Source organism: Mobula birostris, chromosome 29 (genome assembly GCF_030028105.1).
Source record: "Mobula birostris isolate sMobBir1 chromosome 29, sMobBir1.hap1, whole genome shotgun sequence".
Lineage (NCBI taxonomy): Eukaryota > Metazoa > Chordata > Chondrichthyes > Myliobatiformes > Myliobatidae > Mobula > Mobula birostris.
The window spans coordinates 17,042,090-17,068,510 of record NC_092398.1 but is presented as its reverse complement, the minus strand read 5'-3'; the positions used below and the strand labels follow the sequence as shown (position 1 = coordinate 17,068,510).

At 44.0% G+C, this 26,421-nt stretch overlaps 2 protein-coding genes and 1 long non-coding RNA gene across 3 annotated transcripts in view; 1 reads left to right on the top strand and 2 right to left on the bottom strand.

Moving 5' to 3' along the window:
- The window catches only part of LOC140190088 (tectonic-3-like), a 78,605-nt gene extending 60,024 nt beyond the window's left edge, over positions 1-18,581 (top strand). Inside the window, exons 13-15 of the mRNA XM_072246557.1 lie at positions 3,228-3,384; positions 13,637-13,774; positions 15,730-18,581. Coding sequence (XP_072102658.1) covers positions 3,228-3,384; positions 13,637-13,774; positions 15,730-15,948 — 514 coding nt within the window. The 3' untranslated portion in view covers positions 15,949-18,581. The remainder of the gene's footprint in view (positions 1-3,227; positions 3,385-13,636; positions 13,775-15,729) is intronic.
- LOC140189991 (histone H2A type 2-B-like) overlaps positions 1-26,421 on the bottom strand; it is a 647,138-nt gene that overhangs the window by 80,345 nt on the left and 540,372 nt on the right. The window lies entirely within an intron of this gene.
- LOC140190089 (uncharacterized) lies at positions 22,257-26,117 on the bottom strand. Its single transcript, XR_011883534.1, has 2 exons — positions 25,766-26,117; positions 22,257-23,529 (listed from the first exon to the last, which is right to left on the bottom strand). It is a non-coding gene; the product is annotated as an uncharacterized lncRNA (long non-coding RNA).

The window sequence follows — 26,421 nt, the reverse complement described above, 5'->3', positions numbered from 1 at the left end:
CAAAATTATGAGGGATGAGGATAGAGTAAATGCTTGCAAGCTTTTTCCACTAAGGTGGAACTACAACCGGTGGTCATGGCTTAAGAGTAAAAGGTGAGAAGTTTAAGGGGAACAGGAAGGGAAACTTCTTCACTCGGGGGATCATAAGAGTGTGGAATGAGCTGCCAGCACAAATGGTCCATGCGAGTTCAATTTCAAAGTTTAAAAGAAGTTTGAATAGGTACATGGATAGTAGGGATATTGAGGGCTATTGCCTTAGTACAGGTTGTTAGGAGTAGGCAGTTTAAATGCTTTTGGCATGGACTAATTAATTAATTGGTTACATGGTTGTACAGGGGCAGCATAGGCTGTTGGGCCAGAAGGATCTGTTATAGGCCATATCTTCAAATAAAATAAATACCTAATAAATGTTTGTAGCTGATTTCACCACCTTTTCTGGCAGTACTTTCTTGATGTCACCCACTCTCTGTCTAGGAAAGAAACACCAAATCCTCTAAAGCTTCTTTGTTTCCCCTGAAGCCTCTGCCCTGTTTTTTTTTCTTGGACAAAAATACATACTCTGTGTTAGACTATGTATCCTATCTCTGCCTCTAATAACCTTGTATTCCTCTATCAGGTCACACCTCAGTCGTTATGTACAGAAGCCTGAAGTGACATACCACCACGGACATCCAATCCCTTTACACTTCTATCCACCATGAAGAAGGTTTTAAAGCACTTTGCTTCTTTTTTGTCAACAGATCCAACCAGTTCCTCTCCACCATCACCCTCCTCCATTTGCGAGAACCTGGTACTTGCCTTTTACAACTAGTTTTTCAGCTCCTCCCTCATGATTTTATGCACCTCTACAACATCACAGAGAAGGAAAGCCTTGATTTCAAACCTCTGCTGCCTTGCGGCTATCCCCCTTCATAGGGAAGGCTTTGAGTGTAAACCTTGAGGGAAAGATCCAGGGCTGGAGTCCCTAAGGCAGTTCCACAATGCGTTCAACGTTGACTGGCGTCACCTGCGACATTGCTGATGCCAAACTGTACCGGTCTGTGCCGTTCCTGTAGGTTCATAGGATGTGTGGAGAGGGGGAGGCTGCTACATGTACGACAGCTTGCTCTCCATATTGTATTGCCTAGGCTTATGGATGTAGACAGCTAGGACGCAACATCCATTGTTGACTCTGACCAACTGAGGCCTGAGATAAGATCATAGAACATAGAGTATTACTGCAAAGTTATGCTAACCTACTCTGACATCAGTCCAACCTTTCCTTCCTATGTAGCTCTCAATTTTTCAATCATCCTTGTGCCTACCTATGAGAATCTTCCACACACTCATCACTCAGTTTGGGGGGAAAAAAATTACCTCTGACATCCCACTTATTCTTAGTGATTACCGTGACGCTATTACAGCTCTGGGCGTTGGAGTTCATTTCCGACATCATTTGTAGGGTGTCTGTATGTCCTCCCCATAAAATGTGTGGGTTTTCTACGGGTCCTCTTGTTTCCTCCCAAAGTCCAAAGATGTACCAGTTAGTAGGTTAATTGGTCATTGTAAATTGTCCCATGATTGGGCTAGCTTTAAAATTGGTGGGTTGCTGTGCAGTGCGACTTGAGGGGTCGGAAGGGACAACTCCGAACTGTATCTCGTTACGTAAATAGTAAATAATAAATTTCTTTAAATTTATGCCCCTTCATTTCGGGTGCCGTAGGAAAAAGTCTCTAGCTGCCCAGTCGATCTATGCCTCTTATCATCTTGTTCGCCTCTATCAAGTCACCTGTCACCCTCATTTGCTTCAAAGAGAAAAGCCCTAGCTTGTTCATCCTTTCCTCATAAGGCTCTCCAATCCAGGCAGCATCCTGGTAAATCCACTCTGCACCTTCTCTAAAACTTCCACGTTCATTCGTTATGTTACGTGCTGTGTTGTATGATGTGGGCGATCATGATCTTTCCACGACCATGACTGATGTTGGCAAATTTTTCTACAAAACTGGTTTGCCATTGCCACCTCCTGGGCAGTGTTTTTACAAGACGGGTGAGCCCAGCCATTATCAATACTCCAGAGATTTTCTACCTGGTATCATTGGTCACATAACCAGAACTTGTGCAATGCATCAGCTGCTCATATGACCATCCACCACCAGCTCCCATGGCTTCACGTGACCCTGATCAGGAGGGCTAATCAGGTGCCACAGCTTGCCCAAGGGTGACCTGCAGGCCAGTGGAGGGAAGGAGTGCCTTACACCTCCTTTGATAGGGCAAATCCTATATCTTACGCCTATCACCTCCTTTGGTAAAGCTTCCACATCCTTCCTTTAATGAGGCAATCAGAAATAATTACAATATTCCAAGTTGGGTCTAACCAGAGTTTCATGGAGCTGGATCAGTACCTTGTGACTCTTGAACTCAAACCACTTACTACTGAAGGCCAACGTGCCTCCTTAACGACCCTGTCAACTGCATTAACTTGTGCAGTAATTTTGAGGTCATTGTTCAATCTCCTACGTTGCAAGAAATAAAGACCTAATGTGCCTGACCTCACTCCCCAATGCAGGCTCCCACATCCTGGCAACATCTTTGCAAATCTGTTCTTCACTCTTCCCAGTTTCAACATGCCTTTCCTATAACTGGGTGATAACACAATATTCGAAGTGTAATCTCATCAGTATCTTTCCCAACTGCAACATAATGTCCGAACTCCTGTACACAGTATCCTGACTGATGAAGGCTGGTGCACCAAACGGTTTGTTCATCACTCACTTTCCATAAGACAGAGGGGCCATTCTGCCCATCTTTTCTATTCTGCTACTGAATTATGGCCAATTTATTATTCCCTATCAACCCCATTCTCCTGCTTTCTCCCTGTAACCTTTGACACTCTTAGTAATCAAGAACCTATCAACCTCTTCTTTAAATATACCCGGTGACGTCCTCCACAGCCATCTGAGGGAGTGAATTTCACAGATTCCTCAGATTCACTACTCTTTGGCTAAAGAAATTTCTCCTCATCTCTATTCTAAAGCGACATCCTTTCATTCTGACTCTGTGCCCTCTGGTCTTAGGCTCTCGCATTACTGGAAACATCCTCTCCACATCAGTACTGATGAAGTTTCAATATAGTCCCTATTCAGTGAGCTATGCATTTGTGCTCCGTCTGGTCTACACCACTTCCATGTTGTGATCTTCCTTTCTGTTTCTTCAGCTAGACCCATCTACTTTCATTTTTTTTTTGGCAGTTTTGCCTCCCGAAATACGTGCCGTCAACGCCAGGAAGCCATTAACCTCATCCTCCTGGGAGATAATCCCCCCGATTCCCTCGGCATCCTGGGTAACGCCAGTGGCAGTGAACTCCAGGGTCTGACTCGGATTATCAATGGCATTCCTGAGACAGCGGTGAGAAACTCCTCGTCACAGCGGTGCCTTCTTCTGGAGGGAGGGAGCAGGGGGAGCAAAAGGGAAGGGGAGGAGGGAAGGAAGGAGGGTATGGGATGGGGTGGATGGAGGGAAGGGATTGGACGGGGAAGATGGAGGGAGGGGAAGGGAGGGAGCGGATGGAGGAAGGGCATGAGTTAAAGGAATTCTCCCGGGAATTTTGTGAATAATTCTGAGGAGCAAAACAAATATACTACAGTAGCCAGTCATGGCTCCGTCTGTCTAAGTAGACAATGGACGAGCCCGTCTGGGGCGCAGACCTGGGCGATGAATATGGAGATTCTGGGCTGCCCAGACATCAAGATCCCCCTCTCGGCCTCGTGATGCAAAGCAGTACATTTGGCAGCAACTCGGCTGCAGGAGCTGCCGCGGGGTGATGTGATACGTCATCCAATCGCCTTAGGGGCTCCAGTCTGGATTTGTGTAGGGTTTACTCCTTAGCTTTCTCTTCTCCCGAAGATACCCACAAGGCAGTGGGATCCGCAACCCTGGATAGGGGCCCATACCAGGTACTGTCAGCCGAAGCCAGCTGAGCTTGGGACTCGAGTAAGGCAGGGTCCTCACGCCCTGTAGCAGTACATAATGGAGCCATTACCCACTACAGTAAACAGGATTGTAACATCAGAAAATGGAGATACAAGAGGCTGCAAACACTGGAATACTGCTGGAAAATCTCAGTAGGTCAGGCAGCAGCTGTGGATGCAAATTGATGGCCGGCACCCATTTCAGACAGGTAGGGGGCAAACTCATGAAAGAAGGTGAAATTCCAATAATCCTGTGGGTTTGGGACTTTGGTGTTACTGGACTGGCAGATGTTCTTGATTGTTGGATGTTGTGCAGAATTGAAATTACAATTAATTAAAGTATTTTATAAAATTGAAGTTACCCTGTGTTATCATACAGTACTATGCAAAAGTCTTAGGCACATCTATATAGGGTGCCTATGACTTTTGGACAGTACTGTATTTGTCAACACAGAGCAGTGAAAAAGTCTGTAAATCAGGAGGAGACAAAGGATGTTGGGGCATGGTGAGGGTGGAGTGCTACGGGAGGGGTGTGGAACAGGTGGCAGAGAAGGAGTGCCAGGAGTGTGGAGTAGCACTAGTGCAGACATACCCAGCCTTGAGACATGAGGCAAGGTCATTGGATTCCAAACAATTGGTTATTGATCATTACAGAATTTGTCTCTGGTGCTTCCCCCTCACTTCTTTTCCCAACTACAATTCCTCTCTCACTCCACAATAGAGACCCATATCAGAATCATGTTTATCATCACTCACATATATCATGAAATTTGTTTTTTTTGCAGCAATGGTACAGTGCAATACATAAAATTACTATAGTGTGAAAAAGTGTTAAGCACCCTAGCTATATGTGGCTAAGACTTTTGCACAGTACTGTATACTTTCCAGTGAACCCAGTAAGTTTAAAAGGAGTGTAGGAAACATGGCAACAGTTTTTTTCTAGGGAGTGGGAAACAGGACCCTTGTTTAATGGGAGAGAGGGAAACAGGGCCTTTATTTAACAGGAGAGAAGGAAGTGGAATCTCAGTGAATTTAAAGGGGATGGATGGTGAATAGGGTTTCTGTGTTTTAAGGGAGCGAGAAACGGCCTTGGTGAGTTTAAAAGGGGTGGGAGACAGGGTCCCAGTGGATTTAAAAGGAGTGGGAATAGGGATTCCGAAAGGTTTAAATGGAGTCGGGGTCCCAGTGGGTTTAAAGGAAGAAATGGGGTTCCGCTTGGTTAAAAGGGAGTGGGGAAAATGGTGTCTAAGTGAGTTTAAAGGGAGCACATGGATTTCTTCCAGGTGCTGTGGTTTCCTTCCACAGTCTAAATACGTACCAGTTACTAGGTTAATTGATCATTGTAAATTGCCCTGATTAGGCTAGAGTCAAATCGAAGTTGCAGGGTAATGTGCCTTGCACTGTGCTACATCTCAATAAATAAATAAATTTGTGTCTTTCTTGTGAATACTGCTTATAACATGTCATGTGCATATGATGCTGGTGCAAGCCAAATTCATCCATAGAAGATATGCAGGTTTTTTTTTTAAACACAGAAAGTGGTGGATGTCTGGAATGTGCTTCTGTGGTAGTGGTAGAGGAAGAACATTGGAGACTTTTAGGAAACGTTTAGATAGGCATGTGAATCTGAGTAAAATGGAAAGATATGGACATTGTGCAGGCAGAAAAAATTAGTTGAGTTAGCCGTTTGATTACTAATTTAGATTAGATTAGATTATGAGGACACTCAGTCCTCGTTTATTGTCATTTAGAAATGCATTGCATTAAAAAATGATACAATGTTCCTTCAGAAACACAGGACAAACCAAGACTAAAACTGGCAAAACCACATAATTATAACATATAGTTCCAACAGTGCAAAGCAGTACCATAATTTGATAAAGAGCAGACCATGGGCACGGTAAAAAAAAAGTCTCAAGTCTCGATAGCCCCATCATCTCATGCAGACGGTAGAAGGGAAAAGCTCTCCCTGCCATGAACCTCCAAGCGCCGCAAACTTGCTGATGCGTTGGAAGCACCTGACCGCAGCCGACTCTGAGTCCGTCCGAAAACTTCGAGCCTCCGACACCGAGCACCAAGCACCATCTCTGCCGAGCGCTTCGGCCCCGCTCCAGCTGCCGAACAACAAGCAAAGCCGAGGATCTGGGGCCTTCCCTTCCGGAGATTCTGGATCACACAGCAGCAGCGGCAGCGAAACAGGCATTTTAGAAGTTTCACCAGATGTTCCTCCGTGCTCTCACGTCTGTCTCCATCAAATCAGGATTGTGCAGGGCATCCTACTTGACAGATAACAGATATCATTCACTGGAGTGGCTGCTGCAAACTGTGTCGTGCCGCCATCTTCTCCTCCCTCCTCAATTTAATTGGCTTATCGCAACATTGTGGGAATATGGGTGTGATCTCCCATAAACTAGTGCAAGTCTAACCACCCACCCTTGACACTGTGGCAAAGTTTACGGATGCTACAAAGATAGGTGGAGGGGCAAGTGAAGTTGAGGAAGCACGGAGGCTGCAGGGACTTGGGCAGATTAGGAGAATGGGCAAAGAGGTGGCAGATTGAATATAGCGTAGGGAAGTGTATGATCGTGCACTTCGGTAGAAGGAATAAAGGCGTAGATTATTTTCTAGATTGGGTGCAGATTCAGAATTCAGAGGTGCAAAGGGACTTGGGAATCCAAGTGTAAGTTAACTTGCAGGTTGAGTTGGTGATAAGGAAGGTAAATACAATGTTAGCATTCATTTTCAGAGGACTAGAATATAAAATCAGGTATGTAATGCTGAGGATTTATAAGGCATTAGTCAGACCACATGTGAAGTACTGTTAGCAGTTTTGGGCCCCATATTTTAAAAAAAAACAAACAAAGTGCAGGCATTTGAGCGGGTTCGGAGGACGTTTACAAGAATGATCTTGGGAATAAAGGGGTTAAGGTATGAGGAGCATTTAATGGCTGTGGGTGTGTACTCACTGGAGTTTAGAAGAATGGAGAAGGAGGATCTCATGGAAACATACTGTCTGTTGAAAGGCCTAGAGAGATTGGATGTGGGAGAGTCTAGTACCAGAGGGCACAGGCTCTGAATATGAGGACGGCTCTTTAGGACAGAGATGAAGAGGAATTTTTTTAGCCAGAGGGTGGTGAATCTGTGGAATTTATTGCCACAGATGGCTGTGGAGGCCAAGTCATTGTGTATATTTAAAGCAGAGGTTGATAGGTTCCTGATTAGTAAAGGCATCAAAGATTACACAGAGTAGGCAGGAGAATGGAGTTGAGATGGAAAGTAAATCAGCCGTGATGGAATAGTAAAGCAGTCTCAATGGACTGAATGGCCTAATTCTGCACCTATGTCTTATGGGCATTCAGTGGTGTTCTCATCGCACCAACAGCATCCTGGAGGTAACTATAAAGCAGCAACATAATTTCATGACTTTTGAACTCAGTGCCTTGACTAACATAGACAAGTATGCCATATGACTTCTTAACCACCCTTTCAATCTGTGTAGCCACTTTCAGGGAGCTATGAACTTGGAAGCTAAGATCCCTCTGCTCCTCAACACTGTTAAAGTATCGTCCTTCATGAAGCTGTAAATACTACCAATGGTGAGGTACATTGTGCCAAGATGTATCGGTCAAAGTCCGGTTCTCTGCAGTATTGTAAGTTCTTGGGCATTCATGTTTCCGTACCAGACCACGATGCAACCAGTCAGGGTACTTTCCCCAGTACATTATTAAAGTCTGATGGAGTGTTTGATGACAAGCCAAACCTCTGAAGAAACAAGATGTAGGCCATAAACAGAAGAGGTGTTGCAGATGCTAAAAGCAAGGATGTACTGCTGAGGCTATATAAGCACTTGCTCTATAAGATATAGGAGCAGAATTCATCACGGATGATCCATTTCCCTCTCAGCCCCAATCTCCTTCCTTCTCCATATATCCTTTCATGCCCTGACTAAGCCAGCATCTATCAACCTCTGCCTTAAGTTGGAAGTTTGGAGAGGAGGGGACTTCAATCAGGTCTACTGCCCAGGGACACAAGGCAGGAGCAGTTCGCAGCTGTGTAATACAGCTTTGACCAGTGGCCAATTGACGTTTAGGATTGATTAGTTGGAGCAAATTAAAGGAAGGTAGGTGCAAGAGCAGCACCGTCATCTGAACTGACATAGTTGAAGTGGTGATCTTAAAGCTTTAGCTCTTTGGGGCTTTTGTGAAGAGGGGCTTCACTCAGAGAAAGCAAAGGAAAGAAAAGCTAAAGTTTTTTTCCTTCTCTTTATATATGCTCAGCTCGGACAGTAGAGGTGTCAGGCAAGTTAGTGCAATGCTCCTCTTGTGGGATGTGGGAAGGAAGTGAGTCCTCCAGTATCCCTGACCACTACAACTGCGAGAAGTGCATCCAGCTGCAGCTTCTAAAAAAGAGTTGCAGCTGGAACTGCATGAACTCTGGATCATTCAAGAGGCTGAATGGGTGATCAATATGGCATATAGAGTGGTAATTACACTCAAGGTGCAGGAAACAGGAATCTGAGTGACATTTAGGAAGGGGAAAGGGGTTAAGGAGCCATTGCGGAGTACCCGTGGCTATCCCGCTCAACAACAGATATATCACTTTGGATACTGTTTGGGGGAGGGGGTGAGGGCGAATGACCTAACGGAAGAAAGTCACAGTGGTCAGGTCTCTGGCACTGAGTCTGACTCAGAAGGGGGAAGAAGAGGCATGCTGTCGTGATTGAGTATTCATTAGTTAGGGGAATGGACAGAAGCTTCTGTGGATGAGAACGAGATTTCCAAATGGTATGTTCCCTCCCAGGTGCCAGGTCTGGATATCTCGGATTGAGTCCTCAGCATTCTTAATGAACAGCTGGAAGTTGTGCTCCATGTAGGTACCAATGACGTGGATAGGACAAGTGACGGACTTCTGCATAATGAGTTTAGGGAGTTAGGTGCTAAGTTAAAAGGCAGGATCTTCAGGGTTGTGATCTCAGGATTGCTACCCATGCCACTTACTTGTAAGGCTAGAACTAGGAAGATTATGCATTTTAATACATGGCTAAGGAGTTGGTGCAGGAGGGAAGGCATAAAATTTTTGGATCATTGGGCTCTTTTCCAGGAAAGGTGGGACTTGTACAGAGGGGACGATTGGCACCTGAACTGGAGGGAGACTAATTTTCTAGTGGGAAGGTTTGTTAATGCTGCATGTTGGGGTTTAGACTAGATTTACAGCGGATGGGAACAAGAGTGCCAGAACAGTTAGTGGAGAGGTTGTGGAGGCAGATGTTGGTAAGACCTCAGACAAAGTTATGAATCGAAAGGTTGAGCATGGTGCGATAAAATCAAAAAGGGTTGAATACAGGATTCAAGGCGTTATATCTGAATGTGCGCGGTATACAGAATAAGGTAGATGAAACGGCAGCACCGTTGCAGGTTGCTAGGTATAATGTTGGAGGCATCATGGAATCCTGGCTGAAAGATTATAGCTGGGAGCTTAATGTACAAGGATACACATTATATTGAAAGGATAGGCAGGAAGGTATAGGGGGCAGCTTTGCTTTGTTGGTAAAAAATGAAAGGAAATCTTTAGAAAGAGGTGACATAGGGTCAGAATATGTTGAATCATTATGGATGGAGCTAAAGTACCACAAGGGTATAAAGACCCTGATGGGAGTTGTTTACAGATGTCCAAACAGTATTAAGGATGTGGCTTACAAATTACAACGGGGAGATAGAAAATGCATGCCAAAAGGGCAATGTTACAAAAGTCGTGAGGGACTTCAATGTGCAGATAGATTGGGAAAATCAGGTTGGTACTGGATTACAGGAAGGGAAATTTATAGAGTGCCTACAAGATGGCTTTTTACATCAGCTCGTGATTGAGTGCTCTAGGGGATCAGCTATTCTGGATTGGGTGTTGTGCAATGAATCAGAATTGATTAGAGAGTTTAAAGTAAAAGAACCCTTGGGAAAGTCATCATAATATAATCAAATTCACCCTGAAATTTGAGAAGGAGAAGGTAAAGTCAGATGTACCAGTATTACAGTGGAGTAAAGGAATTACAGAGGCTTGAGAGAGGAGTTGGCCAGAATTGATTGAAAAAGAACACTGGCAGAGGTGATGGCAGAGCAGCAATGACTGTAATTTCTGGAAGCAATTTGGAAGGCACTGGATATATACCTGTACATCCCAAAAAGGAAGAAATATTCTAAAGGAAAGATAACACAACTGTGGATAATGAGAAGTCAAAATCAACATAAAAGCCAAAGAGAGGGTATATAATAGAGCAAAAGTTAGTGGGAAGTTAGAGGATTGGGAAGCTTTTAAAAAACAAACTGAAGGCAACTAAAAAGTCATTAAAAGGTAAAGATGGAATACAGAAGTAAGCTAACCAATAACATTAAAGAGAATACCAAAAGCTTATTGAAATACATAAAGTATAAAAGAGAGGCAAGAGTGGATATCGGACCGCTGGAAAACGATGCTGGAGAGGTAGTAATGGGTAACAAAAAGGCAGATGAACTGAATAATTATTTTGCATCATCATTCACTGTGGAAGACACGAGGAATTGGAGGAAGTTCCAAGTGTCTTAAGTTACCATAACTAGAGAGAAGGTTCTCGGGAAACTGAAAGGTCTGAAGGTCGGTAAGTCACCTGAACTAGATGGTGTACACCCCAGAGTTCTTAAAGAGGTGGCTAAATAGATTGTGGAAGCATTAGTAATGATCTTTCAAGAACCACTAGATTCTGTAATGGTTCCAGAAGAATGGAAAATTATTAATATCACTGCTCTCTTCAAGAAGGTAGAGAGGCAAAAGAAAGGAAACTATAGGCCAGTTAGTATGACGTCAGTGGTTGGGAAGACGTTGGAATCGATTATTAAGGATGAGGACTCAGGTCACTTGGAGGCACATGATAAAATAGGCTGTAGTCAGCATGGTTTCCTCAAGGGGGATATCTTGCCTAACAAATTGGTTGGAATCCTTTCAACAAATAACAAGCAGGATAGACAAAGGAAAATTGGCTGTTATGTTCTTGATTTTCAGAAGGCCTTTGACAAGGTGCCACACATGATTCTGGTTAACCAGCTATGAGTCCATGGTATTACAAGAAAGATTCTACCATGGATAAAGCAGTGGTTGATAGGCAGGAGACAAAGAGTGTGAATAAATGGAGCCTTTTCTGGCTGACTGTTGGTGACTAGTGGTATTCCATGGGGTCTGTGTTGGGTCCAGTTCTTTTTACTTTGTATGTCAATGATTTGGATGATGGTATTGACGGCTTTGTTGCAAAGTTTGCAGATGATATGAAGATAGGTGGAGGGACGGGTAATTTTGAGGAAGTAGAGAGGTTACGGAAGGACTTAGACAGATTAGGAGAATGGGCAAAGAAAAGGCAGATGAAATGCACTGTTGGGAAGTGCATAGTCATGCACTTTGTAGAAGAAATGAAAGGGTTGACAATTTTCTAAATGGAGAGAAAATATGAAAAACTGAGGTGTAAAGGGACTTGGGAGACTTTGTGCAGGATTCCCTGAAGGTTAATTTGCAGGTTGAGTCTGTGGTGAAGAAGGCAAATGCAATGTTAGCATTCATTTCAGGAGGACGAGAATATAAAAGCAAGGATGTAATGTTGAGACTTGTTATAGCACTGGTGAGTCCTCACTTGGAGTATTATAAACAGGTTTTGGCCCCCTGTCTTAGAAAAGATATGCTGAAACTGGAGATGATTCAAGGGAGATTCACGAAAATTATTCCAGAATTGAAAGGCTTGTCATATGAGGAGCGTTTGATGGCTCTGAGGTTCTACTCACTCGAATTCAGAAGAATGAGGGGAGATTGCATTGAAACCTATGGAATGTTGAAAGTCATCAATAGAGTGGATGTGGAGAGGGTGATTCCTGTGGCTGGGTCTGAGACCAGAGGGCACAGCCTCAGAATGGAGATGAGGAGTAATTTCTTCAGTCAGAGAATGGTGAATCTGTGGAATTGATTGCTACAAGTGGCTGTGGAGGCCAAGTCATGGGGTCTATTTAAGGCAGACATTGATAGATCCTTGATTAGTCAAGGCATGATGAGATACAAGGAGAAGGCAGGAGACTGGCACTCACAGGAAAATTAGATCAGCTATGATGAAATGGCAGAGATGACGCGACGGGCCAAATGGCCTAATTCTGCTCCTATATCTTGTGGGCTTAAATATACCTAATGACTTGGCCTCTACAGCCTCCTGTGCCAAAGTATTCCACAGATTCACTACTCTCTAGCTAAAGAAATTCTTCCTGATCTCCGTTCGAAATGGACATCCTTCTATTCTGAGGCTGTGTCCCATGGTCTTATACTCCCCTACCATAGGAAATATCCTCTCCACATCCACTCTTTCGAGGCCTTTCAATATTCAATACTTTTCAATGAGCTCACCCCCACCCCCATTATTCTTCTGAATTTGAGTGAGTAGCCTAGAGCCATCAAATGCTCCTCATATGACAAGTTTTTCAATCCCGGAATAATTTTCATGAACCTTTTTTGAACCCTCTCCAATGTCAGCACATCCTTTCTTAGATAAGGGGTATTGGAGTATTGTGAGCAGTTTTTAACCCCATATTAAGAAAGGGTGTGGTGGTGTTGGAGAAGGTCCAGAAGAATTTCACAAGAATTATTACGGGAATGAAAGGGTTAATATATGAGAAATGTTTGATACCTTTTGGTCTGTTTAGAAGATTGAGAGGGGAGCTCATTGACACCCATTAGATATTGAAAATCCTAGGTGGAGTGAACGTGGAGAGGGTGATTTCTATAGTGGAGGAGTCTAGGACCAGAGAGGGCATAGCCTCAGTATACAAAGGTGGTCCCTTTAGAATGGAAATAAGGAACTCCTTTAACTAGTGTGTGGAATTAATTGCCACAAATGGCTGTGGATGCCAAGTCATTTGGTACATTTAAAGCAGAGGCTGATAGGTTCTTGATTAGTGAGGGCATCAAAGGTTACGGGGATAAGGCAGGAGAATGGGGTTGACAGGGATAATGTCAGTCGTGATAGAATGATGGAGTAGGCTTGATGGGCAAAATAGCATAAAGTTTCTCCTATATCTAATGGACTTATGGAAACCGAAAGCAATGCTCAAAATGCCAGAGGACACTCAGCGAGTCAGGCAGTATTTATGTAGGCAATGAACAGTTGACATTTCAGGCCAAGATCCTACATCAGAGACCCTTCATTACTGATGAAAGGTCTTGATCTGAAACATTGGCTTTTTATTCAGCTCCATAGCCACAGCCTGAGTTGCTACATTCCTCCAGCATTTTGAGTGTGTTGCCAATGTCACTGGCACTTATCATTGCATCTTTGTGACACTAATGAAGGCAGATCACAGCTGGATGTAGAACAGTCCATGTACCCTCATTAAGCACTTTATGATCTTATGATCTGCCAAGCTGTGCATAATAGGGGCAGCATGGTAGTTTAGTGGTTAGTGTAAAACTATTTTTGTGCCAGTGACTGGGGTTGTAAGGAGTTTGTACGTTCTCCCTGTGACCTCATGGGTTTCCACTGAGGTGCTCTGTTTTCCCCCCACATTTCAAAGATGCATGGGTGAGTAGGTAACTTAGTTACATGGTATAATTGGGAAGTACAGGCTCGTTGAGCCAGAAGGGCTTGCTATCGTGCTGAATCTTGTCACAAAAACTCACTGTGCTTCCCTTTGCAGAATATCATGTGTGAGGTCAGCTGCACCCTTGCTGTATCGCTGGACATCCAGATCCTGTGGGCAAAATTGGGTCCGCTCTCCAATCCTCAGTCCGCTGTGCTGGGTGCTCGCTTCCAGTACCACACCCAGGAAGTTCAGGTGGGTGCCTTGTCTGTTCCTCACAGGGGTGACCATTTGAGAGCCTTTCAAGGCAGCACCAAGAGTTTTGAGGTAATAGGTGGGCATTCGAAACTTGAGGAGGCCAGAGACCCTTCTTTTGATGGCAGTGGATCTCTGGAGCTTTCTTATTCCAGAATGTGGTGGAGATGGGATTGGGAGTCCTTGTGCAGGATTCCCTAAAGGTTAACTAGCAGGTTGAGTTGGTGGTAGAACAGAGGGATATGGGAATACCAATCCATAATTCCTTGAAAGTGGCATCACAGGTAGATAGGGTTGTGAAGCGAGATTTTGGCCTATTGATTAGAAGGTAAGAGCTATAAGGAGAGGTTGGACAAACTTGGGTTGCATTTTCTGGTGCGACAGGGGCTGAGGGGAGATCTGAAATAGGTTTATAAGATTATGAAAGGCATAGATAGAGTAGAGAGCCGATATCCTTTTCCACTGGGTGGAAATATCTAATACCAGTGGGCATGCATTTATGGTGAGAGATGGCAAGTTGAAAGGAAATGTGCGGGGCAGGGTTTTTTTTTTACACAGACTAGTGGATGCTTGGAATATTCTGCCAAGGTGGTGGTAGAGGCATATATGATAAACGCATTCATGAGGCTCTCAGAATGTCCAGGGAATTGGGGGGATAATCTGTATGCAGAAAAGTTTAATGTAGTTCCACATAAACAAGGTTTTGCAGATGTTGGAAATCTAGAGCAACAGACACAAAATGATGGAGGAACTCAGCAAATCAGGCAGTGGAGGGTAATAAACAATTGAAGTTTCAGACCAAGGTCCTTCACCAGGACTGGAAAGGAAGGGAGAAGAAGCCAAAATAAGAAGATGGGGGAGAGGGGAAGGAGCACAAGCTGGAAAATGATTAGGTGATGCTAGATGAGGGGGAATGGTAGGTAGGTGGGGGAGGGGAGGGATTAAGTGTGAAGCTGGGAGTTGATAGGTGGAATACAGCAAAAATGAGTGGGAAGTTTAGAGGACTGGGAAGTATTTAAAAAAACAATAAAGGCAACTAAAAAAACCGTAAGAGGTGAAAAGATAAAATATGAAGGTAAGCTGGTTAGTAATATCAAAAGTGATACTTTTTTTTGGATATGTAAAGAGTAAAAGCTGGAGTATATAGTAGACAGCTGGAAAATGATGCTGCAGAGGTAGTAATGGGGGTCAAGGAAATGGTGGATGAACTGAAGGAGAATTTTGCATCCATCTTCACTGTGGTAGACACTGGTAGTATGTCAGAAGTTCTAGAATGTCAAGGGGCAGAAGTGAGTGCAGTTTCTCTTACTAGGGGGATTGTGCTTGGAAACTGAAAGGTCTGAAGGTAGATAAGTCAACTGGACCTGATGGGACTACACCCCAGAGTTCTAAAAGAGGTAGTTAAAATATTGTGGATGCACTAGTAACAATCTTTCAAGAATCAATGGATTCTGGTACAGTTCCAGAGGACTGGAAAATTGCAAATGTCACTCCACTCTTCAAGAAAGGAAGGATGCAGATGAAAGGAAGCTATAAGAGATAGATAGGTTCTTAATGAGTCAGACACGAATGGTTATGGGGAGAAGGCAGGAGAATAGGGTTGAAAGGGCGGAGCAGACTTGATAGACCGAATGACCTAATTCTGCTCCTATGTCTTATGGTCTTATGAAGAGCTGAAGAAACAGAAATCTGATAGGAGAGTGGACTATTGGAGAACGGGAATGAGGAGGGGATGCAGAAGGTGGTGATAGGCAGGTGAGAAGAGAAGGGGTGAAAAGGGAGACAAAGGGGAATGGAAAAAGAGAGAAGAAGGAGTGGTTACCCTAGTTAGGCATTTGATTACTTGTGTAATTAGACTGGCAGATTACAGTCTGCCAAAGGGCCTGTTCTGGTGCACTGATCTATGTTCTGTGTAAGGATCTACAGTGTCTTAATAACATCTCATTGTTTCACAGTGTTCAAGAACCAAAGTCTCCCTGAGATCCTCTGTCATCTTTGTGGAGACCACTCGCTACCCGCCGTCACCCAGGGGCCAGCCGTCCCTGGACTGGAAGCTGCCTATTGACTTCTTCTACCCGTTTCGAGTCTCGCGGGCTGGAATTGCTGAGCCAGCGGGTGGGGCACTGGGTCCCGTCTATGCTGTGGCTGTAGTGCTTTTCCTGAGTCAGCGGTGAGGACTGGACAATCTGATTGTGGCAGGATTGACAGATGGGGGTGGGTGGAGTCACTGGGCGGGCAGCTTTTGCTGAATGCAGGAGGGCTGGCGCATGGCATAGCTCTTCCTGGTCTTTGCACAGAGGCAGGACATGTGAATTACACAGGGTGCTGGATAGGGATGATTGCACACTTCACAGGGTCCTGGGCTGGGACAGGAATGTGGATTATGCAAGTTCCTGGACTGGGACACAGTGGATGTGGATTACACAGGGTGTGTGCATTACTCAGGGTCCCAAGGTGGGTCAGGGTGTGGACTACACAGAGTCATGGCTGGGACAGAAGTTGTAGTTACACTGAGGTCTGATCTTGGACAGCGGGTGGCATGCATTATTCCAGGTCCTGGTCTTACACTGGGTGTTGGGCTAAGTGAGAGGGTGTGGTTACAGAGCATCCAAGACAGGTAAATAGGTCCCACAGCAGCACTCCAGAGGGATATGGGACCCACTTAGACCAAGGAGTTCTTGTCCATTTAAAGCCCCCTCCAGGAAGTGTATTGGGGAAATGTATCAGGGCAGGATGCAGGGGGTGTATGAATCCCTCCCTACCGCCCCTGCCCCCCAAATGTGTGCTGCCTCTATATCAGGTAGGAGAGGTTCTGAACCAAACCAGAGGCATCAACACAAACATGTGGAGTGCGAGCCTTTGACTCAAAGCCTGCTTATTTGAGTGCTTTTGAGGTTCATCCCTTGCTTCTGAGCATGAAGTGCCTTGTCCCAGCCCCTGCCACCATTCTTGAGCAGGACAGAAAGGGGACGACCTTGAATACAATGTTGTTCCGAACCAATTAAATTATAAATCAATGTCCACCAAAACTTATTCCTTCTGCCTACATAATGTCCATATCCATTCATTTCTTGCTGATTTGCGTGCCTATCTCAGATCCACCGAAATGCTTCTATTGTATTTACCACCACAACCATAGTTCTACCACAACTCTATGTATACAAAAGCTTACCCCACACATCTCCTTTGAAATCACTCCCTTTCACCTTAAAGGCATGGCTCTGGTATTAGACAGTTCAATCCTGATAAAGGATACTGAGTGTCCATTCTATCTTTGCCCCTCTTAATTTTCTAAACCTCTATGCGGTCTCCTCTCAGCCTCTGTTCCACAGAAGACAATCCAAGTTTGTTCAACCTTGCCACATAAGTTAATAAGCTGCTTAAGAAGGCACATGGTGTGCTGGTTTTCATTAAACCATTAAATATAGGAGCAGAATTAGACCATTTAGCCCATCGAGTCCGCTCTGCCATTCTATCGTGGCTGATCCCTTTTCCTCTCTCAGCCCCATTCTCCTGACTTTTCTCTGTATCCCTTCATGCCATGACTAATCAAGAATCTATCAACCTCTGCCTGAAGTATATCCAATGATTTGGCCTCCACTGTTGCCCGTGGGAATGAATTCCACAGTTTCACCACTCTCTGGCTAAAGATATTCCTCCTCAACTCTGTTCTAAAAGGGCGTCCCTCTATTGAGGCTCTGTCTGGTCTTAAACTCCTCCACAATAGGAAACATCCTCTTCACATCCACTGTATCAAGGCCTTTCAACATTCAATGGGTTTCAATGAGGGCACCCCTCATTCTTCTGAATTTCAGTCAGTGGAGGCCCAGAACCATCAAACGCTCCTCATATGTTCAACCTCTCAACTCTGCAGTTATTTTTATGAACCTCCTTTGAACCATCTCCAATGTCAGCACATCTTTTCTTAGAGAAGGGGCCCAAAACTGCTCTCAGTACTACTAAGTGTAGCCTCACCAGTGCTTGGTAAAGCCTCAATATTGCATCCTTGCATTAGCCGGGGGATTATGTTCAGAAGAAGTAATGTTGCAGCTGTATAGACTGCACTTGGAGTATTGTGTTCAGTGCTGGTCACCTCATTATAGGAAGGATGGGGAAGCTTTAGAGAAGGTGCAGAGGAGAATTACCAGGACGCTGCCTGGATTAGTGAATATGTCTTTTGAGGAAAGGTTTAGCAGGGTAGGGCTTTTCGTTTTGGAGTGGAGGAAGATGAGAGATGACCTAGTAGACTTTGAGAAGCATAGATGGAGTGGACAGCCAGCATCATTTTCCCAGGGTGACAATGGCTATTTGTTTAAAGTAATTTGAGGAAAAGTTAGGGAAGGTGGCACGGGTAGGTGTTTTACATAGAGAGTTGTGGGTGCCTGGAATGCACTGCTGGGGATGGTGGCAGAGGGTGATATAACAGAGACATTAAAGACTCAGATGGGCACATGAACGTAAGAATATTGGAAGGTATTAGGTGGATCAAAATCATGGGCTGAAGAACCTGTACTCTGCTGTATTGTGTTGTTCTTAACATTTTATATCACAAGCTCTTTAATCCAGGTGGCATCCTGGTAAACCTCTTCTGCACCCTAAATTCTACATATCTTTCCCATAATGGGATGACCAGAACTGAATGCAATCCTCCAGAAGCACCCTAACAACTGCAATGTATCTTCCTGACTCTTGAACTTAATTGTTACCTGTTGACTTGAGGTTAGTGGGAATGTACACAGGCTCGCGGGTTTTAATACTTGTTTGTATTTGGATCTTTATAAATAAAATTCATATATTTTATTTTCAACTGACATAATTTGTGTGTCTCCTTTACCAAACATGAGGAAGGGGAGGGCAAGATCAAAAGAAAAAAAATGTGCAATAATACCACAGTATGTAATAGTTAGAGCAGCAGTCTTACAGTTCAGGGTCATTGGAGTTCAGAGTTCAATTCTACCGTCCTCCATAAAGAGTTCATCCAGGTTTCCTCCGGGTGCTCCGTTTTCCTCCCACATTCTAAAGACCGACTAGTTAGTAAGTTAATTGGTCATTGTAACATGTCCTGATTAGGCTAGGGTGAAACAGGTGGGATGCTGGACAGTGCAGCTTGTTAGGCCAGAAGGTCCTGTTCAGTGCAGTATTACTAAGTAAAAATAAAATACATATATGCTCAAACAGATTGATGTTAAGTACAGGAGCACATAATGTGATTGACAGGAAAGGATAAAGTGGTGATTGGGGGTGTGGAGTGGGGTGCATTAGTGGGTAGCGGCCTGATTTCTTGGGGAAAGTAGCTATTTTCGAATCTTGTGGTCCTGCTGTGAATGCAACATAGCCTCCTCCCTGATGGGAGTGGGAAAACAGTCCATAAACTAGGTATTGGGCTCCGTCATGATGCTACTGGTCCTTTTCTGGTACCTTTCTGAATATGTGTCTTCAATGGCGAGTAGGTTGGTGAAGGTGATGTGTTGGGCTGTTTTGAATAACTGTAGTTGATTCCTTAGGTTTGTTTCCCTGTTTTATAATTACATTACTGTAAGTGAATTAAGTCATAGGGTGAATAGGTAGTGGAGAAACATGGGAACGATTCATTTGTTTAATGTCATTTGCAGTACAAAGGTGTAAAGGAGAACAAAATATTTGTTACTCTAGATCCTATGCAGCACAAAATAACAATGAGATAAAGAACACAATAATAAAAGAAAGACAAATAATATATGGTAAATCCAGTAATGCTTATATATGGATGGTGTGTACATAAATGGACAACAGGTACTGGAGTGTCTGCACATAAGGTGACTCTGGACAGGACATGATAATGCAGTGGCAGCAGAGTTGTGGTGTGGTGAGTTAGTGGGTGGAGGTGTTGATCACTATTAATTCATCAGGAATGCAACTGTTTTTGAGTCTGGTGGTCCTGGTGTGGATGCTACATAGTGTGGGGCTAACAGTCCATGAGCAGGATGAGACCAGGCAGGGAAACCACTAACACAGAACATAGAAATCTACAGCACATTACAGACTGTTTAGTTAACAATGTTGAGCCGACCATGTAACCTACTCTAGAAACTGCCTAGAATTTCCCTATTGTATCCGCTTCCATGACTGCCGCTGGTGGTGCATTCAACACACCCACCACTCTCTGTGTGAAAATATACATTAAGTATAAATGTAAAAGCAATCCTGTTGAATGCTATGTAGAAGTATCTATTATATACATAGACTAATTGTATATACATAAACTGACGCTATGTGATGTCTATCGTGGTGGTGGGGGGTCGTGGGTTGGGTTAGTGGGTGGAGGTACTGATCAGCCTTACTGCTTGGGAAAAGTAACTGTTTCCGAGTCTGGTCGTCCTGGTGTGGATGCTGTGTAGCCACTTCTCTGATGGGCGTGGGACAGTCCATGAGCAGGGTGGGTGGGATCCATTATGATATTGCTGGCCTTTTCCTGCCACCTTCCTGTAATTACATCCTTGATGGTGGGTGCACTGGTGTTATGCTCATATTGAAAGGGAGAACAGTGGTAAGTGGTTGGATCTGCCAAAGGCATCAAAGTTTTCAAAGTGAAAGTATATGTCACCATATGCTACTCTGAGATTCATTTCCTTCCGAGCATTCACAGTAGAGCTAAGAAATACAGTAAAATCAATGATAAACTACCTACAAAGACAGGCAAACGACATAATGTGCAAAGGAAAACAAACTGTGCAAATACAAAAAAAATGTTTTAGATGGTAGGTAGGCTTGTGCCAATGTTTTAACAACCTGTGTAAAACCCTCCTGTCTGCCATAATGCAGTTTCTGTACCACACAGTGATGTAGCATGTTAAGGTGCCTAACAAATTACATTGGTAATCTGTTGTCCAACTGAATTAATTACACCTTCTATATCTTGCATTTCCTGTGTGTACATATGCCTACTTAAAATGCTTCTATTGCATCTGCCTCCACCACCACCTCTGGGAGCACGTTCCAGGCACCCACCACCCTCTTCCAAAAAAACTTGCCCTGCACATCTCGTTTGAACTCATCCCCTCGCTCTTTCAATGCATGCTCTTGAATATTAGACATTATGAAGCTGTGGGGAAAATACTAGCTGTCTATGCCAGAGTCTTAATATTATATAAATCTCAATCAGATCTCTCTGCTCAGCCTACACCAACCCAGAGAAAGCAACCCAAGTTTTCCCAACCTCTCATTATAAGCACATGCCCTCTCATGCATAAGACCGTAAGGCATAGGAGCCAAATTAGGCCAATTGGCCCATCTTGTCTGATCAAGGCTGATTATTATTCCTCTCAATCCATTCTCCTACATTCTCCCCGTAATGTTTGATGCCTTTAATAACCAAGAACCTATCAAATTCCACTTGAAATATACTCAATGACGTCCATGGCAATGAATTCCACAGTATCACCAACCTCTCTGGCTAAAAGAATTCCTCCTGATCTCTGTTATAAATGGATGTTCCTGTATTCTGAGGCTCTACCCTCTGAAACTAAACTTCTCTGTTGATGAAACATCCTCACCAGATGCACTGTATTTAGGCCTTTCAGTATACGAAAGGTTTCAGTGAGAGTGTACAGTGAGAGTGGTGATACGCTGTAATAGTTTGAGGTGGCAATAGTTTTATATATCATTATCGGGACAAGGTATACCTGTTCATATTTCATACTCTTTCAATTTCCTCTTTTAATTCAGAATATTTCTGTTGTTATATTGCTTATTGATTTCTGTCGGTTATGTGCGTTTGGAAAGACTATGTGTACTAAGTAAGTGGTTCTTGCTTTTTCGTCCCATCCTTGTTTATTCCGTATGGTTATTATCCATTGCCATATATGCAATAATGGCTCTGTCGTAATAGAATTTGCAGTACCCTGACTCTAAAACTAGATTAGGTTTACATTTACAATAAGGTATGGTGTCTTTTATGAGTTTACATTTCAAAGCAAGATTTTAGTGACTGGTGTTTGCCAGTTGATTGTGTTTGTGTAAGTAATCAGATTGAGTTAAACTGCTGTGAGGTCCTGTAATGTGTTAGATTGTTTCTGGTTTCTCTTGGCATTTTCTGCATGAATTCTCTGGAATTTGATGTTTTTATTAGGTAATGTTGATTTTTTTTTTGTGTTACCACCTGGTCCTGTATTGCCATAAGGAAACCCACTGTTTCTGGGAAGAGGACCCAATTCTGAGCCAGGTGTTCGATGCTTTCTTGATGACATCTAGTTTGATCAGGTCTTGTGGATATCTTTCTTAGAGGGCCATGCTCTTCCGTTGATCAACTTTTTCTTCTATAGTGATGATTTTTTTTTCTCTTTTTCTGAGTTAGGATTTAATTTAAGTTTAGTGGTTTGTGCTTCATACCAGAATTGCATATGCTCCCGTGGAGTGCTGTGTCCTGTGTTAGTCACTGGTAAGCAGCAAAAACGTGAGATAATTGATAAAAAAAAAGAGGAAATAAATACGAACTCTGCAGGAGTAGAATGAGAGGATTTTCATTTGCCTTGGATTCAGTGAACATTGCGGAGATACAGTACCACGTTCATTTCTAGATTAATCGGCTGCTGTGACATCAACAGAAGCACAGAAAACCATTGTAACGTACAGCAGAGTTTTAAATAAAGAGGAACAGTGAAACATTCAGGTCAAAATGTAAACAGGACAGACATTTGACAATATTCGTAAAAGCTGAAAATAGAGCCATTGCTTTTAAACTGTCATGTTACACGGCACACCGGTCTTTTCCCTAAAGGAGATCTGACGCCATGGACATTTATGTGTTACTACAATATGTGCACCATATATAATAATGTTGATGCAATGTGTTTGTTCAAGTGACTAACCAGGGAAAATGATCAGAGCTATAACCTTGCTACTGGAGACTGATCCTCTATAAATTAGTGCCTTTTGGACTAGATCAGCTGCGAGTGGCTGCCAGTGCTTTGCATTCCGGAGCAACGAAAATCACTGCTTCTCACTGAAATGCAATATCCAATAATCTGGCGGATGGAAGACATTTTCCAGCCTGTTATTTCAGCCATTGGGATTCCCGGTAAGCTATTGACTCATCTGGCTTTGGTGGAAATTCATACTTAATTTCAATCTCCAGACGTGTATCTCTGGTGACCCATCGAATCCCAGCATTTCAAAAACGGGATTTCGTGGTCTCGTATCCTTTTGTCTTGTAGCAACTGCATCATGACTGCGTTTCTGCAGCAAGGGTACTGATAGTGGATTACATGTTTAAGTGTAGTGGGGGCAAGTATCAGACTGTATGGCGGAAATTGGACCATCGGCAACTTTTAGCAGTAACATTGATGTGTAAAAAACCTCCTCTGCAATTTCTTTCAGGGTATTTGAAATCAGAGGCTGAATTTGAGTTCGTTGGGTAAGTTGCAGAGTCCACGAAGCGAACGCAATTTCAGAATGAACAGAGACATTTGAGTTAATTAGCTATCAAAGTAGCGAGACATGTTTCATTATTTCTATAGCAGACATCATTACCGGGGGACAAACTGCCGATCTGGTTAGTTGCATCTTATTGGCATCCCCTTCTGTTCCCTATTGATGCATTCAATGTGAATCGTACGTCTCGTTTTGAGGTTACCAAATTGCGCTAAAAGTGCTGTGACCAGCGGACCGGTCACTGGGGTGCAGCAAGTGTGTGACTGGTTGATGGGACAATACCTCCCTCTGCCGGATCGCTGCGTTCATTTCAGATCAGGTAGCAAATAAGCTATAGGTGCCAGAATCTGAAAGAGAAAAAAATGATGAATGCTCAAAGAACTCAGCCAGTAAAGGAGCACAGAGGAAAGTGGAACAATAGCGTTGAGGAGAAGTGTACTGGACAGTAAATCTCCACTAGTTAACTTTATCCTGCATTGCTGTCTCTCCTGCCATTGACTTAATTTGATTTACGACGTTACGGTGCCAGTAAACGCAAACACGAGGAATTCTGCAGATGCTGGAATTTCAAGCAACACACACAAAAGTTGCTGGTGAACGCAGCAGGCCAGGCAGCATCTCTAGGAAGAGGTACAGTCGACGTTTCAGGCCGAGACCCTTCGTCAGGACTAACTGAAGGAAGAGTTAGTAAGAGATTTGAGAGGGGGAGATCCGAAATGATAGGAGAAGACAGGATGGAGCCAAGAGCTGAACAGGTGATTGGCAAAAGGGATATGAGAGGATCATGGGACAGGAGGCCCAGGGAGAAAGAAAATGGGGAGGGGGGGAACCAGAGGATTTTTTTTAGTGTGACTGTATTTTACTGATTATACTTACTTTGCACTGTGTGTGTCTGCTGATACTGTATTTTGACCTTGTAATGCAGTTTCATTTGGTTGTATTTATGGGTATTCATGTATGGTTGCAAGACAATTAAACTCAAACTTGAACCGGTAAAAGCAGCAGCTGATCTACGACCCGTTGCATGGAGATGTATCCTCACTTTATTCACTTCCATTACATCTTCCCTCCAGACAGATGGGGCTCATCAGCTGTGGTTGGCACGTCATCTGGCGGAAGGCTCATCTGATCTCAAACCTCCACTGCCTTGTGGCTGTACCCACTCATGGGGAAGGCTTTGGGAGTAAACCCCAAAGAAATGTCTGGAGCTGGAGTCCCTGACACAGTCCTACGTTGAAGTCTCCTCTCAGCCTAATGAAGGTCTCAGCCCTGAAGAAGGGTCTTGGGCCAAAACATCAACTGTTTACTCCCCTCCATAAATCCTGCCTGACTTGCTGAGTTCCTCCAGCACTTTTGGTGCGTTACTCCTCTCAGCCTTCCAATCTCTCTTCTTGATGATGTTGGATGTGGCCATTCAACCCACTGATCCGATGCCAGCTCTCACCCATCAGTTCTGTTTCCCCCATTTATCTCCCTGCAATCGTATTAACCCTTGTCATACAGCATAAAAATTGGACCTGCCCTTCACCAAGTGCAAGGATTGTTGGATTTAGGTTCAGATTGTTGTTTTAGTTGTGTTTTTCCTTGTAGCTTTAGCTTATTCTACACCTAATCACCCATTTGTCTGTAAATTGTAGTATGAGGGGTGATTGATAAGTTCATGGCCTAAGGTAGAAGAGGTCAATTTTAGAAAACCTAGCACATTTATTTTTCCTACATTTACACACTTAGTCCAGCGGTTGTGGAACATATGGATCCCTTCTATAGAAGTCAGTGACTTGGACCTCCAAAAGCGGTCCACAGCAGGGGTGACTGATAAGTTTGTGGCCTAAGGTAGAAGGAGGTGAATTATTAACTTCAAACTTTCTGCATTATCACTCAAAGAGTTGAACTGCACTTGCATGTAACGAGAGCTGTATAACTCATCTCCTTCCCCCTTAGGCCACAGATTTATCAATCACCCCCTACTGTGGACCACCTGGAGGTCCAAGACGCTCTCGTTACATGCACGTGCAGTTCAACTCTTTGAGTGATAATGCAGAAAGTTTGAAGGGTCCAGGACAAGCCCACTGAAATAGTAACATCCGGGAATTTAACATTGCTAACCCTCTCCACCTCTGATGCTCCGATGAGGACTGGCTCGTGGACCTCTGGTTTCCCTCTCCTGAAGACTACGACCAGTTCCTTGGTTTTGCTGCCGTTGACTGAGAGGTTGCTGTTATGACACCACTCAGCCAAACTTTCAATCTCCCTGTAGCAGTTATACTTTATTCTACATGCTGTTATTATCTTACCTTGCACTACGTGCCATTGTATGAATTGATCTCATTTGGGTCCTTCACTATCCCGGGGAGGGAGGGATGAGAGTGTCAATCAACTGTTAATCAAAGCAGCCTCGCAAACATTGCCCACGCACATTTCAAAGCTGCAGAAGGAAATTCCATAGACCGCGGGCGAACGAGTTTCGACCAGTGGAAGGACATGATTGTCTTTATTTAAGGCTGACCCCACACTCCCCTCCCCTCCTCAGACGCTGCTTGACCCGCTAAGTTCCCACACACTCCCCTCCCTCCAGTGTCTTACCCGTCCTCAGGTTTCTTTCCCCTGTCTCTGGCCGTCCGAAGCTCCCGGTCCCGCCACCTGCCGACAGCAGCAATCACAAAGAGTGCAGAATAACCGCAACGGCAGCGGCGGCAAAAGCCACCATCATCGTACCTCGGCCGCCGCCATTGCCAGGTGACGGTGCCACCTGCGTACACAGACGAGATGCCATCGGCTTCGCGCACGCCTATCGCTGCCAGGGTCGCGGATCCCTTGTGACGTCATGGCGCCCTTTGTTCACTGGACGTTACCCTTTTCCTCTCACTGAACCCATTGCCCGGCAACGCGGGTGTTCTGCTTTGTGATGTCAGCTCCAATCAAAGCCGGGAGACGGGTCACCGCCACTCCGCTTGGGATCACGTGACTGGGAAGCGTCACAAGGAGGGAGGAGCGTGTCAATCAAAGAATTCTTGCAAACATTTCGAACAATGTCCATTCACATTTCAGAGCAAACCTAACGGCCTCCGAGTTACACGTGCAGTTTGCAGACATTTAAGAAGGAAATTAATTTATTTTGACTTCTGATTTTAGAAATACAGCACGGAACAGGCCCTCTTAGCCGCACTGTCTAGAAACCCAGCGAGTTAACTCTCAGCTAACCAGTTCAAGGTGCATTTATTATCAAAATATATATATAT